Source organism: Neoarius graeffei, chromosome 1 (genome assembly GCF_027579695.1).
Source record: "Neoarius graeffei isolate fNeoGra1 chromosome 1, fNeoGra1.pri, whole genome shotgun sequence".
Taxonomy (NCBI): domain Eukaryota; kingdom Metazoa; phylum Chordata; class Actinopteri; order Siluriformes; family Ariidae; genus Neoarius; species Neoarius graeffei.
In genome coordinates, this window is record NC_083569.1 from 47,992,781 (window position 1) to 48,017,273 (window position 24,493).

Consider the following 24,493-nt stretch of genomic DNA (forward strand, 5'->3'; position numbering starts at 1 on the left):
TTCATGATATCCTTTGTTCTATTATTTATTTATTTGTACATAAAACTTACGTGTATGAGTGGGACAAAATGGGGCATATATATGTGTATATATATAAAAAAATGGCAGATTAGGATTCACTGAAAAATACAAGGAAAAAATGTATAATAAAACTATTCAATATTATATACATATAATAGTAGAAAATGCCATGGAGTACTGAAATGCACAATAATTTGCTCGTTTACACCTGTTTAGCTCACAGCTGAATGTTATTGGCTCCTTAAAGGTTATGAACTGCCTGTCCAGGAATGAGGCCATTATGTAATGTGAGTGGACAGCAGACGTGAAACAATTCACCTTGTACCAGACACTGCAGCTCACTACTTTTACAACATGGTCTTTCCTCATTCGTCGTACCTGCATCAGGTCTACTTGTCAAAGACAGTCATCTGTCTCTGACGCAAGTTGCGAGGTCATCTGACCGTATTTATCTGTTCACTGGGACACACTGTTGCCACACTGCTCCATTTTCACTGATTTCAGCTGTTTGCTGCTCTCTCGCAGATGAAACCTAGCTGCTCATCGCAGTAGAAGTCGTTCCACTTGCCTTCATGAACAAGGCCTGCACAGTTCTCTCCTTCATCATGTCCATGGCTCCAGTTATCAGGCTGACCAGGTCTCCATTTCCTACACACACAAATATAATGTAGCACACCTCCTAAGGCCCTGGTCACATGACAGCTGGTTTGTGTATATTTGGCGATGAGAAATTTGTAGCATCGCCACCAATCGTGCGACACATGGTGAATGTTCTCCGAGTTGTTTTTTGGTGTGTCTCCGCCTTGTGAGTGGCCAAAAATGTCACAAAAAGTTTCAATGAAATTTGGTGGTGATGTCTTCATCGACAAACTAAGCGGCAAATACTCGCAGATGGGTTTGGGAATTTTCCAGAAGCTTGGGGAACCTTCTTTGTGCCTCTTAAGATGTATTTGTTTTGAATCCATGTCCCCGATGCTCACGGGAGCCTCAGCAACTCGGCATAGCCTAACCTTCACAGAGACTTAAAAAGTGCATTTACATTCAGGGATCCTTCAGAGCGTGTTGTGTGCAAACTTGGGACCCAGTCATTATGGGAAACACCTGATGCTGATTTGAGCACATTCAGCACAAGCACATAAGGATGCTGTTTTCACAGAGACTTTGCAAAGTATTCTGTCAGGTTTGCAGTGGTACACAGATATAAGTGCAGGAAGAGTGTTTATTAGCAGTCGTGATATTTACAAAAACAAAACGTGAGGCAAGGTCAGAGTAACAAAACACAAATGAAACCAAAAGCAAAACAGAAAGCAGAGTCATAAAGCAGAGTATTTCACCAGAGCAATGAACACGGCTAGAAACAAACATCTCATCTCATCTCATTATCTCTAGCTGCTTTATCCTGTTCTACAGGGTCGCAGGCAAGCTGGAGCCTATCCCAGCTGACTACGGGCGAAAGGCGGGGTACACCCTGGACAAGTCGCCAGGTCATCACAGGGCTGACACATAGACACAGACAACCATTCACACTCACATTCACACCTACGGTCAATTTAGAGTCACCAGTTAACCTAACCTGCATGTCTTTGGACTGTGGGGGAAACCGGAGCACCCGGAGGAAACCCACGCGGACACGGGGAGAACATGCAAACTCCACACAGAAAGGCCCTTGCTGGCCACGGGGCTCGAACCCGGACCTTCTTGCTGTGAGGCGACAGCGCTAACCACTACACCACCGTGCCGCCTATATCTCAATGAACACAAACAATTTCCAAAATGTTGGCAAGACAAAGTTTAATATAACATCTGTTTAACTTATAACGTGAAAGTATGGTTAATAATATAACTTAGAATACACATTTTTCAGTTTTACTCAAATTAGGGTGGTGCAAAAATGAGTACACCCCACAACAAAAACTACTACATCTAGTACTTTGTATGGCCTCCATGACTTTTAATGACAGCACCAAGTCTTCTAGGCATGGAATGAACAAGTTGATGACATTTTGCAACATCAATCTTTTTCCATTCTTCAACAATGACCTCTTTTAGTGACTGGATGCTGGATGGAGAGCGATGCTCAACTTGTCTCTTCAGAATTCCCCAAAGAAAATATTTTCTTTACACCACAAAGGTGAAGGCTACAAGATCAGCAAAGCTTTACTTATCAGTCAGAATACTGTAGCAAAAGTGGTACAAAAATGTAAGAAAGATGGAACTGCAACCATCTCACAGAGACGTCCAGGTAGTCCACGGAAGTTAACACCTCGACAGGAGTGTCTTCTGATGAGAAGGGTTGAAGAAAATCGGCATGCAAGTTCACTGCAGTTATCTAAAGAAGTAGAAAGCCAAACTGGGGTGACTATTTCCCGTGACACAATACGGCGTACACTGCAGAGGAATGGCATGCATGGATACCATCCACGAAAGAAGCCTCTCCTAAAGCCCAGGCACAAAAAAGCCTGGGCACTTTTCCAACATGACTAAACACACGTCTAAGACCACTGTTGGATTTCTGAAGAAGAACAGGGTGAAAGTGATTCAGTGGCCAAGTATGTCTCCTGATCTGAACCCAATTGAACACCTATGGGGAATTCTGAAGAGACAAGTTGAGCATCGCTCTCCATCCAGCATCCAGTCACTAAAAGAGGTCATTGTTGAAGAACGGAAAAAGATTGATGTTGCAAAATGTCGCCAACTTGTTCATTCCATGCCTAGAAGACTTGGTGCTGTCATTAAAAATCATGGAGGCCATACAAAGTACTAGATGTAGTAGTTTTTGTTGTGGGGTGTACTCATTTTTGCACCACCCTAATTTGAGTAAAACTGAAAAATGTGTAATCTAAGTTATATTATTAACCTTACTTTTTATGCCTCCGCCACCTTAAGGTGCAGGAGGCATTATGTTTTCGGGTTGTCCGTCTGTCCGTCCGTCCCGAAACCTTGTGAACACGATATCTCAAAGGCTAATGAAAGGAATTTCACCAAACTTTCACCATTTGTGCGCTTTGGGACAAACATGAACTGAATAGATTTTGAGGTTAAAAGGTCACAGGTCAAGATTACTGTGAGGTCAAATGTCCATCCCCAAACCTTGTGAACGCCATATCTCAAAGACTAATAAAAGGAATTTCACCAAACTTTCACCATTTGTGCAGTTTGGGACAAAGATGAAATGATTAGATTTTGAGATCAAAAAGTCTAAGGTCAAGGTCACCGTGAGGTCAAATGTCTGTCCGAAAACCTTGTGAACACAATATCTCCAAGGCAAATGAAAGGACTTTCACCATTTGTGCATTTGGGGACAAACATTAACTGATTAGATTTTGAGGTTAAAAGGTCACAGGTCAAGATTACTGTGAGGTCAAATGGCCATCCCCAAATCACAACTTAATAAGGCGTGTAGTCTACCAGGCGGAGGCATCCCCATCGATGCCGTTGGCGTCGAGTTCTATCTAGTTCCTGTTATAAGTTAAGGCCACACCAATTCGATTAGTTGGTTCTCAGAATCGCCGCTTGAAGAAAATGCAAAATGAAAAAAAAAATCGAAAATCAAACTCCCACCAACAGAAAAACATCGTGGCTGATGGTTCAAAATACTGAAGACTGCAGGTTGGGGTCACATGACGTCGAAAACCAATCAAATCGCTCCTTTCACTTTAGATAAAGACTTGTGGAAGAAACATGGCTGTGGAGGGGAATCCTGCAAAGCCTGTGTTTGTGTTTGTTAGGATATTCAGCGAACAGAAGCGTAAAATCTTTGACAGGTGTGTCGAAATTCAAGAGGGGGAAAACTTTGCACAGTTGTACTCAAGATGCCGTGAGCTTGTTACCCTGCGATGTGCCAGCTTGGACAACTCTGTGGAGGTGGGTTTGATTTATATATTTCACTGATTGATGTGAGGGGCAAACAAAAAATCATTCGAAGTATTTAGCCATCAGATGTAGCCTATTCCTGGTCAAATCTTTTTTTCTGTGCATTGTAGATGTTCAATTGACTGTAATTCAATCGTTTATTTAGCCTCTCTGTTTACTGGTTTGCCTGATAAAAGACGTGCAGCCAGAGCTAGCCCTGCTGACAAGGACAATACATGACACAAATTTACTGTAGGCCTACTGGGTTTATTCCCTTGTTCATTTTTCTGGGTAGCATTCCTTTTGAGCAGGGCTGCCGACTGTTATGTAGTTTCAGACTTTTATTTTCAATTATCCTTAATGCATATGGGTGGAAATAAGATAAGCTATTAAAAGAGCCATATGAAATGTGTAACAATAATGTATTGTCTTTGTTTTGTTTCTCTATTATGAAAGCCTTCTATTTCCACCGTTAATTTTACCATCAGAGCATTTTTTTAATTTTATTTTTATTTCGTTCGCTCGCTTCATATTTTTCCTGAAAAAATCAGAGAACCAACTAATTAAATTGGTGTGGCCTAAACAGATGTTATATTAAACTTTTTCTTGTCAACATTTTGGAAATTGTTTGTGTTCATTGAGAAATTGTTTAAAATGTTACTTTTCAAAGGGGGTGTACTCATTTACGCTGAGCACTGTAGAATCCTTATATGCACGTGCTGATTGCACTCAAATCAATATCAGGTGTTTCCTATAAGGACTGGGTCTCAAAAGCACATACAATGTGCGCTGTGAGTGAGAGTAGCCACTCGAGCTGCGCCAGACTCAAGTGCGCAAAGGCATGACAGTCAAATGTTCACCTGCTGTGTGACCACAACATTTAACCAGAGGCTCCAACTCTCCCGCCGTGGGCGGGAGATCTCCCGCTTTAGGGAACATTTAGAAAATCCTCCCGACCTCCAGCTGACAACATAAAAATCTCCTGCCCATCCTTACTACACATGATTAGTTAAAAAATATATAAATTGATACGTTTATGTTGACGAAAATTAATAGTTGACTTTCCGCTTTTCGTGTGTCTGACATTGTATGGGTGGACTCAAGTGTGTACCCCGCGGTATATGCTGATTCCCTGGTCGGTACACCGATCGGTGTAACGGGGGGATTGGAGTGAATGCCAGAGGCATGCATGTGCAGATCAAGCGCGCATATGAATCGAGCGGAATTCGGTATGCTGCGGGGTGCACACTTGAGCCACCCAATGTCTTAGCGGTTACCGATAACGCATACTGATGGCACTATTAATGATATGCACAAGAGAACAAGAAAACCCACGACACTCAACCATTTTGTTTGTTTTTCTGCGTCTGCATTTCGTCTGCATTTATCACCTGCTCGTCTTTAACTTTATGTTCTCTTGAATGAGATAATGAAACGAAGTTCCGTTGGTGGAAATGGCGAAAGCCAAACTACGAAGAAAAAATATCAGACAATCACCAAGATAAAGTTTGGATCGCCCGTCGCGATGGTCGCCAGGGACGAATGGCGGACTATTTTGGACGGCAGCAAGACGACCCTATATCTGACAAGGTTAGATCACCAGACCAGACGTTAGATTCTAACGAACTTGTCTGACTTTTACTAACTTAGACTTAGAAATATTATTAGAAGAACATTATTATTATCAGAGGGTCTACCATTAGCAATTTATAATAGTCATTAATGACATTAACATTGACTTTAGGCATATTAAAGTTTGGTCTATAGTCACTGGATTTATCTAGCTCGGTACTCGCCTTCACGCCTACAGCGCTCAAACTTGTCTCCCTCCGAGCTACTTGCAGAGAGGGAGAATCTCCCACTTTGCAATTTCCCAAGTTGGAGCCTCTGCATTTAGCTCACCTGTATATCGCCACAAAAACGCTTCATTTTCATCAGTAACCGATCGCAAAGCATCGCGAGCTGTAGTGTGACTGTAGCTTAACACTACATCCCAGCAAATAACAAAACAATGCTTACACAGGCATGCACAGATATACTTACTTGAAAGTAGGCTCTGAGCCATCTACCCAGCGCCAAACATTCTCTTTTTGCCGATCTGTCAATCCCAACCAGAAATAGCCTCTACCAACTGTGTGGAGATGTACCCAACCCTGAGGATATAACACATTATATACTTACACTGTAACATATCGTACCAATGACCGTACAATAGCTCCTGCATACAATGTCTATGCTGTTTTATTTGCCTATACAAGCAAAATGATTCCAAAACTGTAGGAGTTGAAGCCAGAATCTTAAAAACATTTTCTTGTTTTCTCAGATTTGTTTTTTTCCCCCCACCCCAGGAGATTTTACCAACTTTGAGTTTTCCTCTCACCTGTTCTTCATTATCATTGATGATGACCATGGATGAAGACATGTCATTGCACTTTCGAAGAGCATTGTCAAAAGTGAGCTTTTCAGCAGAGAAGAAGTAACAGCTCTTTGTGAACCATACCCAGTCAGCAGGGCACCCAACTCCACCTATACAACATACACACATAGCGCTGATGTGGGTAGAGTGTATTTACATCAGTGTCTAGTTACACCACCCTTCTTGACAGTACCAACTAAACTGATTGTGTCTAAGAGGTTTCATTTGAAAGGAAGTATCAGATTGTGTGGGCGTGTTTATGTGTGTCGATGATTGTAATGCTTAGTGTGTAATTATGTTTGCGTAGCTAATCGCATGAAAACCTAAGTACCAATTAAGTCTTTTTCAACATATTTTGATTGGATCTCTCGATATCTAAACATCCTTCTGAAAATATTTTTAGAATATTTTGTTATTGGAACAAAAAGAAAGCATTCACAGTGGCCTAACTATAACCGAAAATTAAGCAATTGCTTAATAGGACAAAACATTTTTATAACATGAAATGCTCAATTCAGCAAGCCAAAGGAACATAAACGCAGTCCTCTTAAATATAAACTTTTATCAATCCTCTCTGTCTCAAAAAACAGCACCAACTATGTGGTCAGTGAGGACCACTAAATCACAAAGACTAGCGGGTGGGTTTTGATCTGGACTTTCAGCTGAACCTCTACTGAGAATCTGACCCAAGTTCCTCATTTTTAACCACTTTCTTGCACCTATGTACAATCCCGATTCCAAAAAAGTTGGGACAAAGTACAAATTGTAAATAAAAACGGAATGCAATGATGTGGAAGTTTCAAAATTCCATATTTTATTCAGAATAGAACATAGATGACATATCAAATGTTTAAACTGAGAAAATGTATCATTTAAAGAGAAAAATTAGGTGATTTTAAATTTCATGACAACAACACATCTCAAAAAAGTTGGGACAAGGCCATGTTTACCACTGTGAGACATCCCCTTTTCTCTTTACAACAGTCTGTAAACGTCTGGGGACTGAGGAGACAAGTTGCTCAAGTTTAGGGATAGGAACGTTAACCCATTCTTGTCTAATGTAGGATTCTAGTTGCTCAACTGTCTTAGGTCTTTTTTGTCGTATCTTCTGTTTTATGATGCGCCAAATGTTTTCTATGGGGGAAAGATCTGGACTGCAGGCTGGCCAGTTCAGTACCCGGACCCTTCTTCTACACAGCCATGATACTGTAATTGATGCAGTATGTGGTTTGGCATTGTCATGTTGGAAAATGCAAGGTCTTCCCTGAAAGAGACGTCGTCTGGATGGGAGCATATGTTGCTCTAGAACCTGGATATACCTTTCAGCATTGATGGTGTCTTTCCAGATGTGTAAGCTGCCCATGCCACACACACGAATGCAACACCATACCATCAGAGATGCAGGCTTCTGAACTGAGCGCTGATAACAACTTGGGTCGTCCTTCTTTTCTTTAGTCCGAATGACATGGTGTCCCTGATTTCCATAAAGAACTTCAAATTTTGATTCGTCTGACCACAGAACAGTTTTCCACTTTGCTACAGTCCATTTTAAATGAGCCTTGGCCCAGAGAAGACGTCTGCGCTTCTGGATCACGTTTAGATACAGCTTCTTCTTTGAACTAAAGTTTTAGCTGGCAACGGCGGATGGCACGGTGAATTGTGTTCACAGATAATGTTCTCTGGAAATATTCCTGAGCCCATTTTATGATTTCCAATACAGAAACATGCCTGTATGTGATGCAGTGCCGTCTAAGGGCCCAAAGATCACAGGCGCCCAGTATGGTTTTCCGGCCTTGACCCTTACGCACAGAGATTCTTCCAGATTCTCTGAATCTTTTGATGATATTATGCACTGTAGATGATGATTTGTTCAAACTCTTTGCAATTTTACACTGTCGAACTCCTTTCTGATATTGCTTCACTATTTGTCGGCGCAGAATTAGGGGGATTGGTGATCCTCTTCCCATCTTTACTTCTGAGAGCCGCTGCCACTCCAAGATGCTCTTTTTATACCCAGTCATGTTAATGACCTATTGCCAATTGACCTAATGAGTTGCAATTTGGTCCTCCAGCTGTTCCTTTTTCGTACCTTTAACTCTTCCAGCCTCTTATTGCCCCGTCCCAACTTTTTTGAGATGTGTTGCTGTCATGAAATTTCAAATGAGCCAATATTTGGCATGAAATTTCAAAATGTCTCACTTTCGACATTTGATATGTTGTCTATGTTCTATTGTGAATACAATATCAGTTTTTGAGATTTGTAAATTATTGCATTCCGTTTTTATTTACAATTTGTACTTTGTCCCAGCTTTTTTGGAATCGGGGTTGTACATTTATGGCTGAGATTAATATTTGTGCGAGCCCCTGACTGAGTCAAATATTAATTACGTACCTCATAACTTAACTCCATAAAGAAATTAAAGGGATTTGTGAAAGGAGTGCATCTAAAGATGTAATCATAATATTTTATCAAACATTAATTACATCATTGACTATTTTCAACTTTGCAACTATGGTTTGTACAATCATAGAGAGTGCAAATGCAAACCATGGTGTCTATCAGTTGATAAATGAAGACTGATGGTCAAATGGACAGTACTTAGGCTGTAGTGCCAGGTGGATTTTACTTTTTGCCAGGCTCCCCACTAAGGATACACTGGAGAGAAAATCCAGGAGAAGAAGAAATTGAAGGGGGAGGCAGTCACATATACAAACTTTGTCACAGGGACAATGCTTTCACTATGCTTTCAATCAAAAGTAGGACGAGGACCGATAGTGTAATTGTTGCTTAATGCAGGAAGAAGTTCAAATAATGTCAGCTGTCCATAGGCCTTTCTCAATTGCATTCGACTATACACTATTTAGTTAAAAGTATGTGGACACCTGAACATACAGGCCTTCCCCAAACTGTTTATCCACAATGTTGGCCGCACACAATTGGACAGAATATCTTTGTATGCTGTAGCACTGCAATTTCTCTTCACTGGAACTAAGGGGCCACGTTTACTCCCACCTTTCCCATATGATAATATTTAATGCTTCCTTTGAGAGAGCTAAATTATTTGTAATTTGTCTACTTCAAATAATGCCATGTTCCCAGTCAAATCTCTACATGGTAGAAGTTGTAAAGAAATACTAAGAATAAAATCACTCAAAAGACATCATACAAGAACAGTACAATGTAGTATCCTATGTACAGTGTCATTCGGTTTTTGGTGGTTTACTCTGTTCTATGAGCCCTCAAGAAATATTAAAACTTCTAGCATCTGATTCAAGAGTTACATCTGGACAATATGTAATGTAATTGTACCCAATGACCTGACACATATAGTGGGTATAGCTGGTGCACCAATTTCTGTCTTGTGTAAAGAATGTTAAAATCTCTTTTCTTCAAGAGATTTGTCATGGAACCACACTGCCCACTTGTGATGTGTCTCACCTGGCAGGGATCTCATAGCAACTAGTGGTGAAGCACCTTCTGGTGGGACAGGTATCGCTGGCACTGGTGCAACTCTGCCTGGCAACCCTGGTGGTCCTGGAGGTCCCATAGGCCCTGGTGGTCCCATGGGTCCTGAGTTCCCTACAGGACCAACAGGTCCACGAATACCTGGTGGTCCTTGAGAACCCAGGGGCCCTGGCATCCCATCTCTACCTGGCAGTCCAGGTGTGCCAGGATCTCCTTTTGTGCCTAGAGGTCCTGCACGGCCTCCTGACCCTCGTGGGCCCTTTGGTCCTGGGTTTCCACGAGGCCCCTGCATGCCTGGAACACCTGAAAAACCAGGAGGGCCAGCGCTTCCTTTTTCTCCCTGTGCACCTAGAACACCTGCCACTCCTTTAGCACCCCTCTCCCCCTTCTGACCAGGAGGACCAACTGCACCAGGGGGGCCTTTTTCACCACGGGAACCCCTTGGACCAGGAGGGCCTAGAAGAACCACAGAATAAGTATTGAACTCATTCTCCAAAAAGTTATACAGTGGTGCTTGAAAGTTTGTGAACCCTTTAGAATTTTCTATATTTCTGCATAAATATGACCTAAAACATCATCAGATTTTCACACAAGTCCTAAAAGTAGACAGAGAGAACCCAGTTAAATGAATGAGACAAAAATATTATACTTGGTCATTTATTTATTGAGGAAAATGATCCCTATATTGCACATCTGTGAGCAGCAAAAGTATGTGAACCTCTAGGATTAGCAGTTAATTTGAAGGTGAAATTCGAGTCAGGTGTTTTCAATCAATGGGATGACAATCAGGTGTGAGTGGGCACCCTGTTTTATTTAAAGAACAGGGATCTATCAAAGTCTGATCTTCACAACACATGTTTGTGGAAGTGTGTCATGGCACGAACAAAGGAGATCTCTGAGGACCTCAGAAAAAGCGTTGTTGATGCTCATTAGGCTGGAAAAGGTTACAAAACCATCTCTAAAGAGTTTGGACTCCACCAATCCACAGTCAGACAGATTGTGTACAAATGGAGGAAATTCAAGACCATTGTTACCCTCCCCAGGAGTGGTCGACCAACAAAGATCACTCCAAGAGCAAGGCGTGTAATAGTCGGTGAGGTCACAAAGGACCCCAGGGTAACTTCTAACCAACTGAAGGCCTCTCTCACATTGGCTAATGTTAATGTTCAAGAGTCCACCATCAGGAGAACACTGAACAACAATGGTGTCTATGGCAGGATTGCAAGGAGAAAGCCACTGTTCTCCAAAAAGAACATTGCTGCTCGTCTGCAGTTTGCTAAAGATCACGTGGACAAGCCAGAAGGCTATTGGAAAAATGTTTTGTGGACGAATGAGACCAAAATAGAACTTTTTGGTTTAAATGAGAAGCGTTATGTTTGGAGAAAGGAAAACATTGCATTCCAGCATAAGAACCTTATCCCATCTGTGAAACATGGTGGTGGTAGTATCATGGTTTGGGCCTGTTTTGCTGCATCTGGGCCAGGACAGCTTGCCATCACTGATGGAACAATGAATTCTGAATTATACCAGCGAATAAGGAAAATGTCAGGACATCTGTCCATGAACTGAATCTCAAGAGAAGGTGGGTACACAAGTCGTTCTACCAAAGAATGGTTAAAGAAGAATAAAGTTAATGTTTTGGAATGGCCAAGTCAAAGTCCTGACCTTAATCCAATCGAAATGTTGTGGAATCAAAATGAAGCTGTTCTGTATGGAGGAATGGGCTAAAATTCCTCCAAGCCGGTGTGCAGGACTGATCAACAGTTACCGGAAATGTTTAATTGCAGTTATTGCTACACAAGGGGGTCACACCAGATACTGAAAGCAAAGGTTCACATACTTTTGCCACTCACAGATATGTAATATTGGATCATTTTCCTCAATAAATAAATGACCAAGTATAATATTTTTGTCTCATTTGATTAACTGGGTGTGAAAATCTGATGATGTTTTCGGTCATATTTATGCAGAAATATAGAAAATTCTAAAGGGTTCACAAATTTTCAAGCACCACTGTACATGTAATTGTGGTTCGACTCCAAAATGGAGGACCAACAGAGTGGTGTCCTTCAGAACTAGTGGAGTATTCCCATTTGCTCAATTCCTTTCCAAGTACCAATAAAGTTGTTTTTTCATGACTGTGGCCCAGTGTGAGTAGCCTATAAAAGATCCCCACTCCTGCTCATCTTGGGTTTGAGATCAAAAGAGGAATATAAGGCAATAGATTATAATTTCAGCTTTCATTTCCTGATATTTGCATCTAGATGCATTACACAATTTAAAATATGGCACCTTTTGTTTGAACCTACCCACTTTTCAAGAGACTGGCAGGTGTTTTCTGCTGCCTAGTTGTGCCTGTTGGATTGACTGTTTTCTCAGTAATCGTTCTGAATGTCTTTTCTTGGTTTAAGCCCTGGGTTTTGTTCGTGAAGACTGCATTTGTTCTTAAAAAGGATAAACCAACATGAAGACCAGAGAGTTGTCTATGGGACAAAAGCAAGTCATTTTGTAGCTGAGAAAAGCCATTGCACAAGCATTGGGCAAAGTCAATACAACAATTTTGTATTTTAAAAAAAATGTGATGAAAAAGAAAGAAACCACTGGTGTAATAACAACTAGAAATAGTCAAGTCAGCCAAGGGAAACAGCAGTGGTTGTTGACAAACATTGTATGACCCCATATCAGGAAAAGTTAGGACAGTAGGGAAATGCAAATAAAAAAAGAAAGCAGTGATTTGTAATTTTTGTTTGACTTGTATTTTAATGCAGATAGTATGAAACCAAGATATTTCATGTTTTATCTGGTCAACTTCATTTCATTTGTTAATATACATCCATTCCTGTGTTTCAGGCCTGCAACACATTCCAAAAAACAGTTGGGACAGGGGCAATTTAGGGCTAGTAATGAGGTAAAACAATTAAATACTGATGTGATTTGAAACAGATGATGTCAATGGGTGATTGTAATCATGATTTAGTGCAAAATCAGTATCCAGGAAAAGCCTAGTCTTTGATGAGCAAAGATGGGCCAAGGATCTCAAATTTATCAACAAATGTGTGAGAAAATAGTTGAAATGTTTAAAAACAATGTTCTGCAAAGAAAGCTAGGAAGGGATTTGGATATTTCACCCTCTATGGTGCATGATATCATTAAATGATGCAAGGAATCTGGAGGAATTTTGGCGCATAAAGGGCAAGGGCACAAGCCAAAGCTGAGCATCTGTGATCTCTGATCCCTCAGACAGCACTGCATCAAGAACTGTCATTCATCTATAGCTGATATAACCACATGGGCTTGGGATTACTTTGGCAAACCTTTATCAAGCACTACGATACGGAGTTAAAAAGACAAAAAGGACCATCCAGACTGTTACCAGCAAAAAGTCCAAAAGCCAGGGTTTGTCATGGTAGGGGGTTGTGTCAGTGCCCTTAGCAAAGGTAACTTACACTTCTTTGATGGCAGCATTAATGCATGAAAGTACATTGAGGATTTGGAGCAACATATGCTGCCTTCAAGACGACATCTTTTCCAGGAATATTTCAACAAGACAATGCAAAGCCACATTCTGCACATACTACAAAGGCACAGCTGTGGAAGAAGAGGGTGCCTGTCCCCTGTGTCTCCAGTAGAGCAAGTGTGGCAAATTTTGACACAAAAAATATGACAGAGACAACCCTGTACTGTTACACACCTCAAGACCTGTTTCCAGGAAGAATGGGACAAAATAACATATGAAATGCTTCATCACTTGGTGTCTTCAGTCCCTAAACATCTTTTAAGTGTTATGAGAAGGAATGACAGAATTATAAAATAGTAAATGCTTTACCATCCCAACTTTTTTGAAATATGTTGCAAGAATCAAAATTGCAGTAAGTGTTTATTGAAAAAAAATCATGAGGTAAAACATCAAATAATGTGCTGTTGTATTGTTTTGAATGCAATACAGGTCAAATTTTATTTAAGAGCATTATTTTCAGTCATCACCAATAACCTCCACAGGGCAGGGGCGATGTCATGACAATCCACTGTTTGAAGAACACTGAGAGCAGAAAGAAAGAGGCCACACCCCAAAATGCAAACCACTCATCAGCACAATAAAGTGGAAGCTTTTAGACTGGCCAAGTCAATCACCAGACCTTAACCAAATTGAGCAAAGATTTCACCTTCTGAAGAGGAGACAGGGCGCACAGTGGTGTAGCGGTTAGCACTGTTGCCTCATAGCAAGAAGGTTCTGGGTTCGTTCCCAGCGGCTGACGAGGGCCTTTCTGTGTGGATTTTGCATGTTCACCCCGTGTCTGCGTGGGTTTCCTCTGGGTGCTCCAGTTTCCCCCCCAGTCCAAAGACATGCAGGTTAGGCTAATTGGTGGCTCTAAACTGTCCATAGGTGTGAATGTGTGTGTGAATGGTTGAGAAGAGAAAGGCAACAGGAAACCACTACTGTAATGTTCCCTAGAGACTTTGGCTACATCCACACGGCAACAAGATTTTTTTTTTATAAATATCGCGTCCACATGGGCAACGGATCAGTAAAATATCAGGTACATATTGCAACGCAACGCTTGCTGAAAACGATGCAATACACATGCCACACCTCTACGTGCGCTGTAAGACGGTCCCAGAACAATAGAAGAAGTAGACGCATGCGCATAAACCCCTTCTTCTGTAGCATTAGCCACAAAGTTTTGATTATTAATCAGTAGCATAAAACGAAAGACGTGGAAAGAGGAATGAATGGGGGTAGATGGAAGCCGGTACGCCAACATTCTGATCTCCTCCAGAATTCTTTAATGGTCCGGAATAAATTGAATGCTACACGTTGATGGATTACTTTGTTCTTCTACGCCCTTTTTGAGGAATGTATTGTCGGACTTAAACCAACATCTGAAAAGGTGAGATCGCTCCTTTTTTTTTTCCTATTTTTGCTGGCGGGATTGTTTTTGGAAAGCGCACGGGCGGTGCGCGGTTTGGTTATACTCAGTACTTCTGCAGTGTTTGGACTAAAGACTCTGCCCTAAGAGCTATTCTCTCACTCTCTCTCTCACTTTGCACCATTACACAATAAATATTCACAGTGAAAATATTTTGTAAGCGCGTTTCATGAACCAAGTTATAGGATTTGTTGACAACTCGCATCGAGTTCGTTACACTTCTACCCGGCGTGAAGCACTGACAGTCATGTGGTTGTGACGTCATCGTAAACAAATCCGTTCTACTCATCCAGACGACTTCGCAACAGCACCGTTGCCAGATTTTTCCACTCTGGAACCCGTTCTCAAAAGATTTCGTTTTGAGGCACCCAAAACGCCGGTGCCGTGTGGACGCCAGGCCGAAACGAGAAACAATTTTATCAGATTCACCTGAATCCGTTGCCGTGTGGACAGGGCCTTTGATGGCTGAAGCCATCCGAGCGGCCACGTCACTGTAGTGATGTGCCAAAATGGATGGATGGAAGAAGAGACTGAAGGGAGAAACCCCCAGAACAAACAACAACTGAAAGAAATTGTGGTACAAGTATGGAAAAGCATCACATTACAAGACTGCAACAGTTTGGTGATGTCAGTGGGTCACGGACTTGACGCAGTTATTGCAAGCAAAGGATATGCAACCAAATATTAATTCCTTGAAGACTATCTGTTCCTATATTTTTGCTCACCTAAAGATTGGGTGTTCTGCCACCAAAGGTGCCATGTTTTAAATTGTTAACACATCTTCAGGAAATGAAGATGAAATTCTGATCCACTGTCTCAAATTCCTCTTTTCATCTCAAACCCAAATATCCTGAGTGTATAAAAAACAACAAAAGAACTGGCCTTGTCATTTCAATACTTTCTGAGGGAACTGTATAGGATTATTTTGCATCTGCCTCAGAGAGTGTAAGTGCAGGTTTTTGTCCAACCAATATTTTGTGGTGAGATACACTTTAAGGTATAGACTAACAGAAAGCTATGATAGTGTAGGAGTGCTTGCCCTGCATAATTTCATACCCTGCAACACTGTAAAATTGGTGATGAGCTGGGAGTGCTTGCTGTCCACAAGCTTCATTTCTTCCATGATGATGGAAAGACTGCTGACTTCTTTGTCTAGTCGAGCTGATATATCATCCTGTTTGGCCTTTAGAGCAGACCCATCAGCCTGTGTCTCAGCCAGAGTCCTGTTTAAATTCAGTAGGAGATCTGAGTGTTGTCCCACTGTGTCCGAGCAGCTCCGCAAAGCACCGAGTCCTCCGTTCACTCCCCCCAGCATCCACGTTGCAAAGCTCACATTCCCCGTGACCCTGTCAACATTTTCTTCTGCTGCATTCAGCCTTTCCACCACTCGCTCAAAGTGAGCGCTTGTTCGGCTGCCGTATTCCTGCTGCTGTTCCTGTAATTCTCTCAGGTTTGCTGCGTTACCATCGTTGAGTGTGCTAAGGTTGAGAATTTGACTGGATATGCTAGCTAGCTGCGTATTTACCTCCCCCAGTTCCTGTGCAGTGGCCAGGACATGGGCTGACGCATTAAATTCAGCTCTTTCCAGATTCAGGATCTTTTCCCTCATCCAGTCCTCAATGCTGCCCACTAGCTTTGTGTCCCGCTGTAGAGTTAGCACGTCATTATAGACACTCTGGGTATTCATATCTGCTGCTTCCAATGTATGCTGCAGTGCTGTTGTGATGGTGTCCTGCTGCACTTGAGTGAAGTTGAGGCGGTCAATGGAAAGCTGTAGCATGCGCTGTCCATTGATGTGTGTCTGCAAGTCGTGCTGAAGCCGTGCAGTGTCTTGCTGCATCACAGGTGTGTTTGCAGCAACAGAAAAGAGCGTGGCATTTACAGAATGCAGAACGCTGGCATGGGCATTTAGCTGGGAGTGCAAATATTCCTGCAGCGAAAGCACATCTTGCGATGAGGCTTGGAGCTGCTGCAAGACAGCAGCATTGCTGTTAACAGAGTCAGAGGCTGTAGATAGCTTTTGACGCAACGCTGATAACCCAGAACGAAACATCTGCAGCTCACTGGAAGTGTTCTTCAACTTCATACCAGACTCGTCATCTGAGACAGGGCATAAGGGATAAACAGAAGGGAAACATTAGACGAGAGAGAAATGACAGCGAGCGTAGAAAGAAGGTGGTATTTTGACAAATAAAAATAGATAGATTAAACTGAAAAACTGATTACATACATAGGCTCTTCATTTAAAATTGTGTGCACTTGGGATTATATTAGTACTTACCTATCTTTCTTACATCTGTCTCCATAGCATTGATTTTGCCCTCATAATTGTGCATTCCCTTAGTAACACCATCCACTTTCTGAACCACTAGAAGAAACATTCAGTGAAATTTAACTGACTTGTCACCTGGATGATCGGACACACTGATATAGCATTTATACACTGATCAGGAGGTTGGGCATAATGGTTTCAAAATCATTGTTGTAAACTCTTTTCCATTGTACTACGATGCAAAATACTTCGGTGACTTGTTTTTCATCATTTTGGGATATAAGCCAATTCTGATCACGCCTAAAAATAATGTCTATGCAAATAAATAACTAGTGCTTCACCAGTATATTATTTGATGTTACAAACCTTAATAAGCATTTGAAATACCGTGTAATACAGACATATATGAATATGCAATAAAATATTCCCACATCATGCAAATTATACTAAAAAAATATTCAAGTAGTGTTTAGCCTGGCTTAAACACTACATTATATGGAGAACATGAAAGAGCCAAGCTGGAAGAGTGCTAAAGGCTTTGATCATTGCTCCAACTATTAGTACTCTCTCGCTCTCTCTCTCTCTCTCTCTCTCTCACACACACACACACACACACACTAACAGTCACTAGTCAAACCTTTGTTAAAAAATATGGGACCATCTGGAAACTAAGAGAACACCGAAAAAGGTTTACAGTGACCATGTTGATTACTAACATCTGCCTTGTCCTTGCAAGGTCACCCTCGGATGTAATTGTAAAGTATTATGGGTGTATGGGTACACACACACACACACACACACACACACACACACAGCTGTGGTTACAGCCACTACAAAACAAACAAACCCACTTCTGTATCCATGGCAATCAAACAGCTCTGAGTCCTTATTCTTGGCTGGAATAAGACCCCACAGAAACTCTGCACATGACCTCATTCACACGCAAACAATTGGAACTTGAACTAATATAAACATTCCAATAAAAGTGGAACAATCCTCCCAAACCAAATACATTAAACAAAATAACTTAGATGAGCCAAGGCCATTGCTGACAGAGTTCAGGATTATCCAAAAGATGGAATAGAAAGCAAGGAATGACCATGTGTATGTTTGTTACCTTTGTAACCCAATATGGCTACAGCAATAGTGAGGAAGATGCAGAGAATGTAGAGCAGGCCTATAGCAGCCTTCAACGCCCACTCACTCTTGCACTTAGTACACTGAGTTCCCTCCTGAAAACCTGCAATTAGATGCACAATCATTAAACGTCACCGTAAAAATAATCAAATTCAATCTAAAATCATGTGCCCTAATGCCCCCATACCATCACAGATGCCAGGCATTTGAATTGTGCACTGAAAAAAAAAAATTGATGGTCCCTCTCCTCTTTAGCCCGGGGGATGTGATGTCCATGATTTCCAAAAAGAATTTCAAATTTCGATTTATCAGACCACAGGACAGTTTTCCACTTCACCTCTGTCTGTTGTAAAAGAGCTTGGGCCCAGTGAAGGTGGCGGTGTTTCTGGATATCATTTATATCTGGTTTTAACTTGCATTTGTGGATGCAGTGACAAACTGTGTTCACAGATGATGGTTTTCTGAAGTGTTCCTGAGCCCATACAGTGATTCCCATTACAGAAACCTCTCTGTTTTTCATGCAGTGTCACCTGAGGGCCCAAAGATCATGGGTCTCTCATGTTGGTTTTTCAGCCTTGTTCCTTGCATACAGAGATTTCCCCAGATTCTCTGAATCTTTTAATGATATTATGTGCCATAGATGATGTGATCCCCAAATTCTTTGCAATTTTACATTGAGGAACGTTATTCTTAAATTGTTGCACTGTTTGCCCACACAGTCTTTCACAGAGCAGTGAACCCCTCTCCATCTTTACTTCTGAGAGACTCCGCCTCTCTGGGATGCTCCTTTTATACCCAATCGTGTTACTGACCTATTGCCAATTAACATAATTAGTTGGAGTTTTTTTCCATGACATAACTTTTCTAGTCTTTTTTTTGCCCCGTCCCAACATAATAATAATAATAATAATAATAATAATAATAATAATAAATGAAAGTAATAATAATAATAATAATAATAATAATTTTCAGTTTCAATATTTGATATGCTATACTATTTTAATGAAATATAGGGTTACCATGATTTGCATTCTATTTTTATTTACATTTTACACAGCATCCCAACTTTTTTGAAATTAGGGTTGTACAAGTAAATTCTAGCATTGTAAGATCTCCAGAAGTGAAAAGGGAGAAACCTTAATTTAAAAAGTTTCAGAGCATTCAGACTCCAGTGAACAACATCCATTGTCTAAAAATCATCCACTGTCCCGTACTGCTTAGCAAATGATAAAATCATGTACAAAAATGATAAAATGTGAGAGTGCAAACCTTAAGGCTCACTCACAACCCGCCGTATGTGCTACTATGGGCGGTCTATGGTAAAAAATTTGGCAAAACCGTGCTTGAGACTTGTGTGACACTTGCATGTGTTCAGTGCCGTAGAAGGTCGCAGACTGGCCGTAGAGACTTTTGGTCCTACACATGCAAATTCTACAGGTCTTGTGAAAAATCAAGAACACATACACTACATACGGGACCCGTACTCTTTTTGTACGACTGAACCAAGTCAGCAGCACGGCTAGTAGGGGCTTTGCGATGACAGTAAGACGCACGAGTGACGCACGGTCATTGTATGAGTGGCGTGCCTCAGAAATACTACACAAGTACTCCACACTTGCTATTTGTGTGGCCCCCAAGACAGAAGTACAGTGGTGCTTGAAAGTTTGTGAACCCTTTAGAATTTTCTATATTTCTGCATAAATATGACCTAAAACATCATCAGATTTTCACACAAGTCCTAAAGTAGATAAAGAGAACCCAGTTAAACAAATGAGACAAAAATATTATACTTGGTCATTTATTTGTTGAGGAAAATGATCCAATATTGCATATCTGTGAGTGGCAAAAGTATGTGAACCTTTGCTTTCAGTATCTGGTGTGACCCCCTTGTGCAGCAATAACTGCAACTAAACGTTTCTGGTAACTGTTGATCAGTCCTGCACACCGGCATGGAGGAATTTTAGCCCATTCCTCCATACAGAACAGCTTCAACTCTGGGATGTTGGTGGGTTTCCTCACATGAACTGCTCGCTTCAGGTCCTTCCACAACATTTCGATTGGATTAAGGTCAGGACTTTGACTTGGCCATTCCAAAACATTAACTTTATTCTTCTTTAACCATTCTTTGGTAGAATGACTTGTGTGCTTAGGGTCGTTGTCTTGCTGCATGACCCATCTTCTCTTGAGATTCAGTTCATGGACAGATGTCCTGACATTTTCCTTTAGAATTCGCTGTTATAATTTACAATTCATTGTTCCATCAACGATGGCAAGCCGTCCTGGCCCAGATGCAGCAAAACAGGCCCAAACCATGATCCTACCACCACCATGTTTCACAGATGGGATAAGGTTCTTATGCTGGAATGCAGTGTTTTCTTTTCTCCAAACATAACGCTTCTCTTTTAAACCAAAAAGTTCTATTTTGGTCTCATCCATCCACAAAACATTTTTCCAATAGCCTTCTGGCTTGTCCACGTGATCTTTAGCAAACTGCAGACGAGCAACAATGTTCTTTTTGTAGAGCAGTGGCTTCCTCTTCGCAACCCTGCCATGCACACCATTGTTGTTCAGTGTTCTCCTGATGGTGGACTCATGAACATTAACATTAGCCAATGTGAGAGAGGCCTTCAGTTGCTTAGAAGTTACCCTGGGGTCCTTTGTGACCTCGCTGACTATTACACGCCTTGCTCTTGGAGTGATCTTTGTTGGTCGACCACTCCTGGGGAGGGTAACAATGATCTTGAATTTCCTCCATTTGTACACAACCTGTCTGACTGTGGATTGGTGGAGTCCAAACTCTTTAGAGATGGTTTTGTAACCTTTTCCAGCCTGATGAGCATCAACAACGCTTTTTCTGAGGTCCTCAGAAATCTCCTTTGTTCGTGCCATGATACACTTCCACAAACATCTCTTTATCTACTTTTAGGACTTGTGTGAAAATATGATGTTTTAGGTCATATTTATGCAGAAATATAGAAAATTCTAAAGGGTTCACAAACTTTCAAGCACCACTGTACATCTCACTTTCTATCCCTATGTGTGGCGTGCACGCAGCACATGCGACCCTCACACGACACAAGGGGCAAGACTCTGGGTATATATGTATTGCGGAGGAACCAAGGAACTGATCATGTAACGTGTAGCATTGTAGAAGGGAAGAAGATGGCTGTCGCCATACCGTCGCAACGACTGAGGGGGCTGAACCCTTATAGGCAGATGATAGAAGCTGAGGAGTAGCACGAAGCGATATTGTTCTTCAACTGAAAGACAGATGCAGAATGTTGCAGGCTTTATACCCACTCCTGGCTTGCGCCACACGCAAGTCATGAGTGATTGTCACGTGCTAATCATATGCATCACATATGCTTCACAAGTGCGGCCCGTACTCGTAGCGCAGGAAACTGGTAAAATGCAAGTCACACGCACTCCACACTCACTGAACACGCACTGATTACGTGTGTCAGACATACACTTTCCACGGGCTAACTGCGCAATTTTTCCCATGCCTTGAGGAAGTCAGGCATGCAACCTGTACTTGACCAGTACTTTGCCCGTACTCCTCCCCCAAACTTTCCCCCAGGTTCACTACGACCCTGCGGCATGGCTGCAAGCTACCAAACCCTGCAACCCGTGCGTGTCCAAAGCACTTACGGCGGGTTGTGAGTGTGGCGTTACACAGATTCATTATTAGAAAGATGAACTGTTAGTTATTCCACCTATTAGTAGGGGAGGCTTGTTTTTAAAAGATGTAGCAGCATGCCTTAATGTCAAACACATGCAAAAGCAACTGCATAGTGATTACTGATGCGAATTTGTGCGTTTTCAATATATTTATTACCTCGCCCGGGACAGAGTCCACCAGAGGGTGAGGTATTGTTTTCAGTGGGGTTTCTTTGTTAGCAACATTAGGGGAAAATGGCTGGTCCAATCTTCATGAAACTTTCAGGGTAGATGGGCATTGGTCTCAAATAGAACCTCCAACATTTTGAGGGTCATCCGGTCAAGGTCAAGGACACCAAAAAGGTCAAAATCTTTTTTTTTTTTTTTGCGATATCTTCCTTCATATTCATCCTATTTACTTCAAACCAATTCCAAAATGTTCATCTTTCAGTTCTGCTTCCATTGGGGGTAATCGGGTCAAGGTGAAGGTTAAGGTCACCGGAAAGGTCAACCTTTTGATCAAAATAACATTTTCCATTATAGCTCAAAAACAGTTGCTGATAAACAAATGTTTACTATTATGAGCATATAGGAACTCCTATATGGCCTTTCATTTGGCACCATGATCTCTGACCTTGAGTAACCCTGAAAGGTAAAACTCAAGGTCATGAATTTTCAGAGGGCTGTAACTTGAAAATGGTTGATGGTAGACAGATATTTACCATTATCTACTTATAGGAAGTGTCATATGGGCTTTCATTTGGCACCATGACCTTTGACCTTGAATGACTTTGAAATGTCAAACTCAAGGTCATGGATTTTCATAGGACTATAACCTGACAGCTGATGATTGAGAAATATTACCATTATCAACATATAGGTTTAAAATAAGTGCTGCCAGGCGAGGTTTGTTTTGCCTGGCAACACAACACTTTTAAGAAAGAAAACCTTTATCATTCGTCACATGCACAGTGAAATTCATCCTCTGCTTTTAACCCATCTGGGGCAGTGAACACATGCACACACACACAGAGCAGTAGGCAGCCACACCAGAGCGCCTGGGGAGCAGTCAGGGGTTAGGTGCCTTGCTCAAGGGCACCTTAGCCCAAGGCCGCCCCACGTCAACCTAACTGCATATCTTTGGATTGTGGGGGAAATCCACACAGACACAGGAAGAACATGCAAACTCCACACAGAAAGGCCCTCGCCGGCCGCTGGGTTCGAACCCGGAACCTTCTTGCTGTGAGGCGACCGTGCTAACCACTACACCACCGTGCCGCCTTGTTTTTAGATATTTATTTAATTGATGCCATTCTGGCTGAGCTTTACAGCATTTTGAAGGAGCTCTGCTTGTACCTGTATGTAAAAAGATTTAAAGGATTGTATTGATCAAGAATGAGCAAACCTCTTACCAAACCTCTTGTATCCAAACGACTGGATGTCCTCTTCTTCAGTGAACTCGTCTGAGAGAGAAAGATGAGAATGAACGACAGTATCCCTATCTTATTCACCTTGTCAAAATAGTGATCACACAATAGCATTTGTCTTTCAGTGCTACCGGATGTATCTTCCCAGCACTGCGTCTACATGTGAAAACATCATACGATGAGCTGTCAATTTCATCCAGATGTGCAACAGGCGCGTGCGCGCGCACACAAACAAACACACGCAAACAAACACACGCAAACAAACATGAAACACGCATTCATTCATATACACTCTCTGTCTGTGTGTGTGTGTAATATACTGTAGCTCACCTTTCATCGCGCTCGACACGACACACACGATTCGGCAGAAAAGCTTCAGCTTCTGGGTTTCAGTCTCGGTAAAATCCTCAGCCAAACCCGTGCGTAAACAACAACACCACCGTGGAACAAACAGCACAGACAATATTTTACCGACTTGTGCGAGTTTTCACTTCTCCAAGAAATGTCAATAATTTGCCTCGTATGATATTTTTTAAACATAAAGTGTGCAAAGTGAATGCGTTTTCTAAAACAAACGATTTTTTTATGTTAAATAAACGACTCTGAAGCGAATTCAGGAATGCGGGCCAAATCACGAACCAGACATTTTTATCTGCGAGCTGAACTTCAAGCAGTTTTCCAAGACTATATTGTGGAAATTTCCAGAGCTTTCGGGCTAACACTCAACCCCGAGCATTCCTGATACTTCACATAGAAGAAAAAAAACGCCTCTATCACATCACAGGTCCACAAGCACAGAGCTCGCCTCACTGTGGTACTGCGAGACAGGGTTGCCAGATCTGCATAAAATTAAAATTTAAAAAAAAAAAAAACACCACCACCACAACAACAATTATCCCTAACGAATCCCCACAAGATAGTTATTTGTCCCAAAGACATGCAGGTTAGGTTAACTGGTGACTCTAAATTGACCGTAGGTGTGAATGTGAGTGTGAATGGTTGTCTGTGTCTATGTGTCAGCCCTGTGATGACCTGGCGACTTGTCCAGGGTGTACCCCGCCTTTCGCCCGTAGTCAGCTGGGATAGATTCAAATGTCGAAAGTGAGACATTTTGAAATTTCATGCCAAATATTGGCTCATTTGAAATTTCATGACAGCAACACATCTCAAAAAAGTTGGGACAGGGCCAATAAGAGGCTGGAAAAGTTAAAGGTACAAAAAAGGAACAGCTGGAGGACCAAATTGCAACTCATTAGGTCAATTGGCAATAGGTCATTAACATGACTGGGTATAAAAAGAGCATCTTAGGTGGGG

At 41.7% G+C, this 24,493-nt stretch overlaps 1 protein-coding gene across 2 annotated transcripts; it reads right to left on the bottom strand.

The window, feature by feature from the left end:
• Window positions 1-41: 41 nt before the first annotated feature.
• LOC132893702 (collectin-12-like) lies at window positions 42-23,920 on the bottom strand. Of its 2 annotated transcripts, XM_060932830.1 has the most exons (9): window positions 23,510-23,920; window positions 23,165-23,215; window positions 18,073-18,195; window positions 16,965-17,051; window positions 15,740-16,783; window positions 9,729-10,211; window positions 6,254-6,399; window positions 5,917-6,026; window positions 42-669 (listed from the first exon to the last, which is right to left on the bottom strand). In XM_060932830.1, exons 1-9 carry the CDS (start codon window positions 23,514-23,516, stop codon window positions 522-524), a joined length of 2,199 nt encoding a protein of 732 aa, XP_060788813.1. In that variant the 5' UTR covers window positions 23,517-23,920; the 3' UTR covers window positions 42-521. The 2 variants fall into 2 exon arrangements, with proteins under 2 accessions (XP_060788813.1, XP_060788814.1); XM_060932831.1 differs by lacking the exon at window positions 23,165-23,215.
• Window positions 23,921-24,493: the final 573 nt, after the last annotated feature.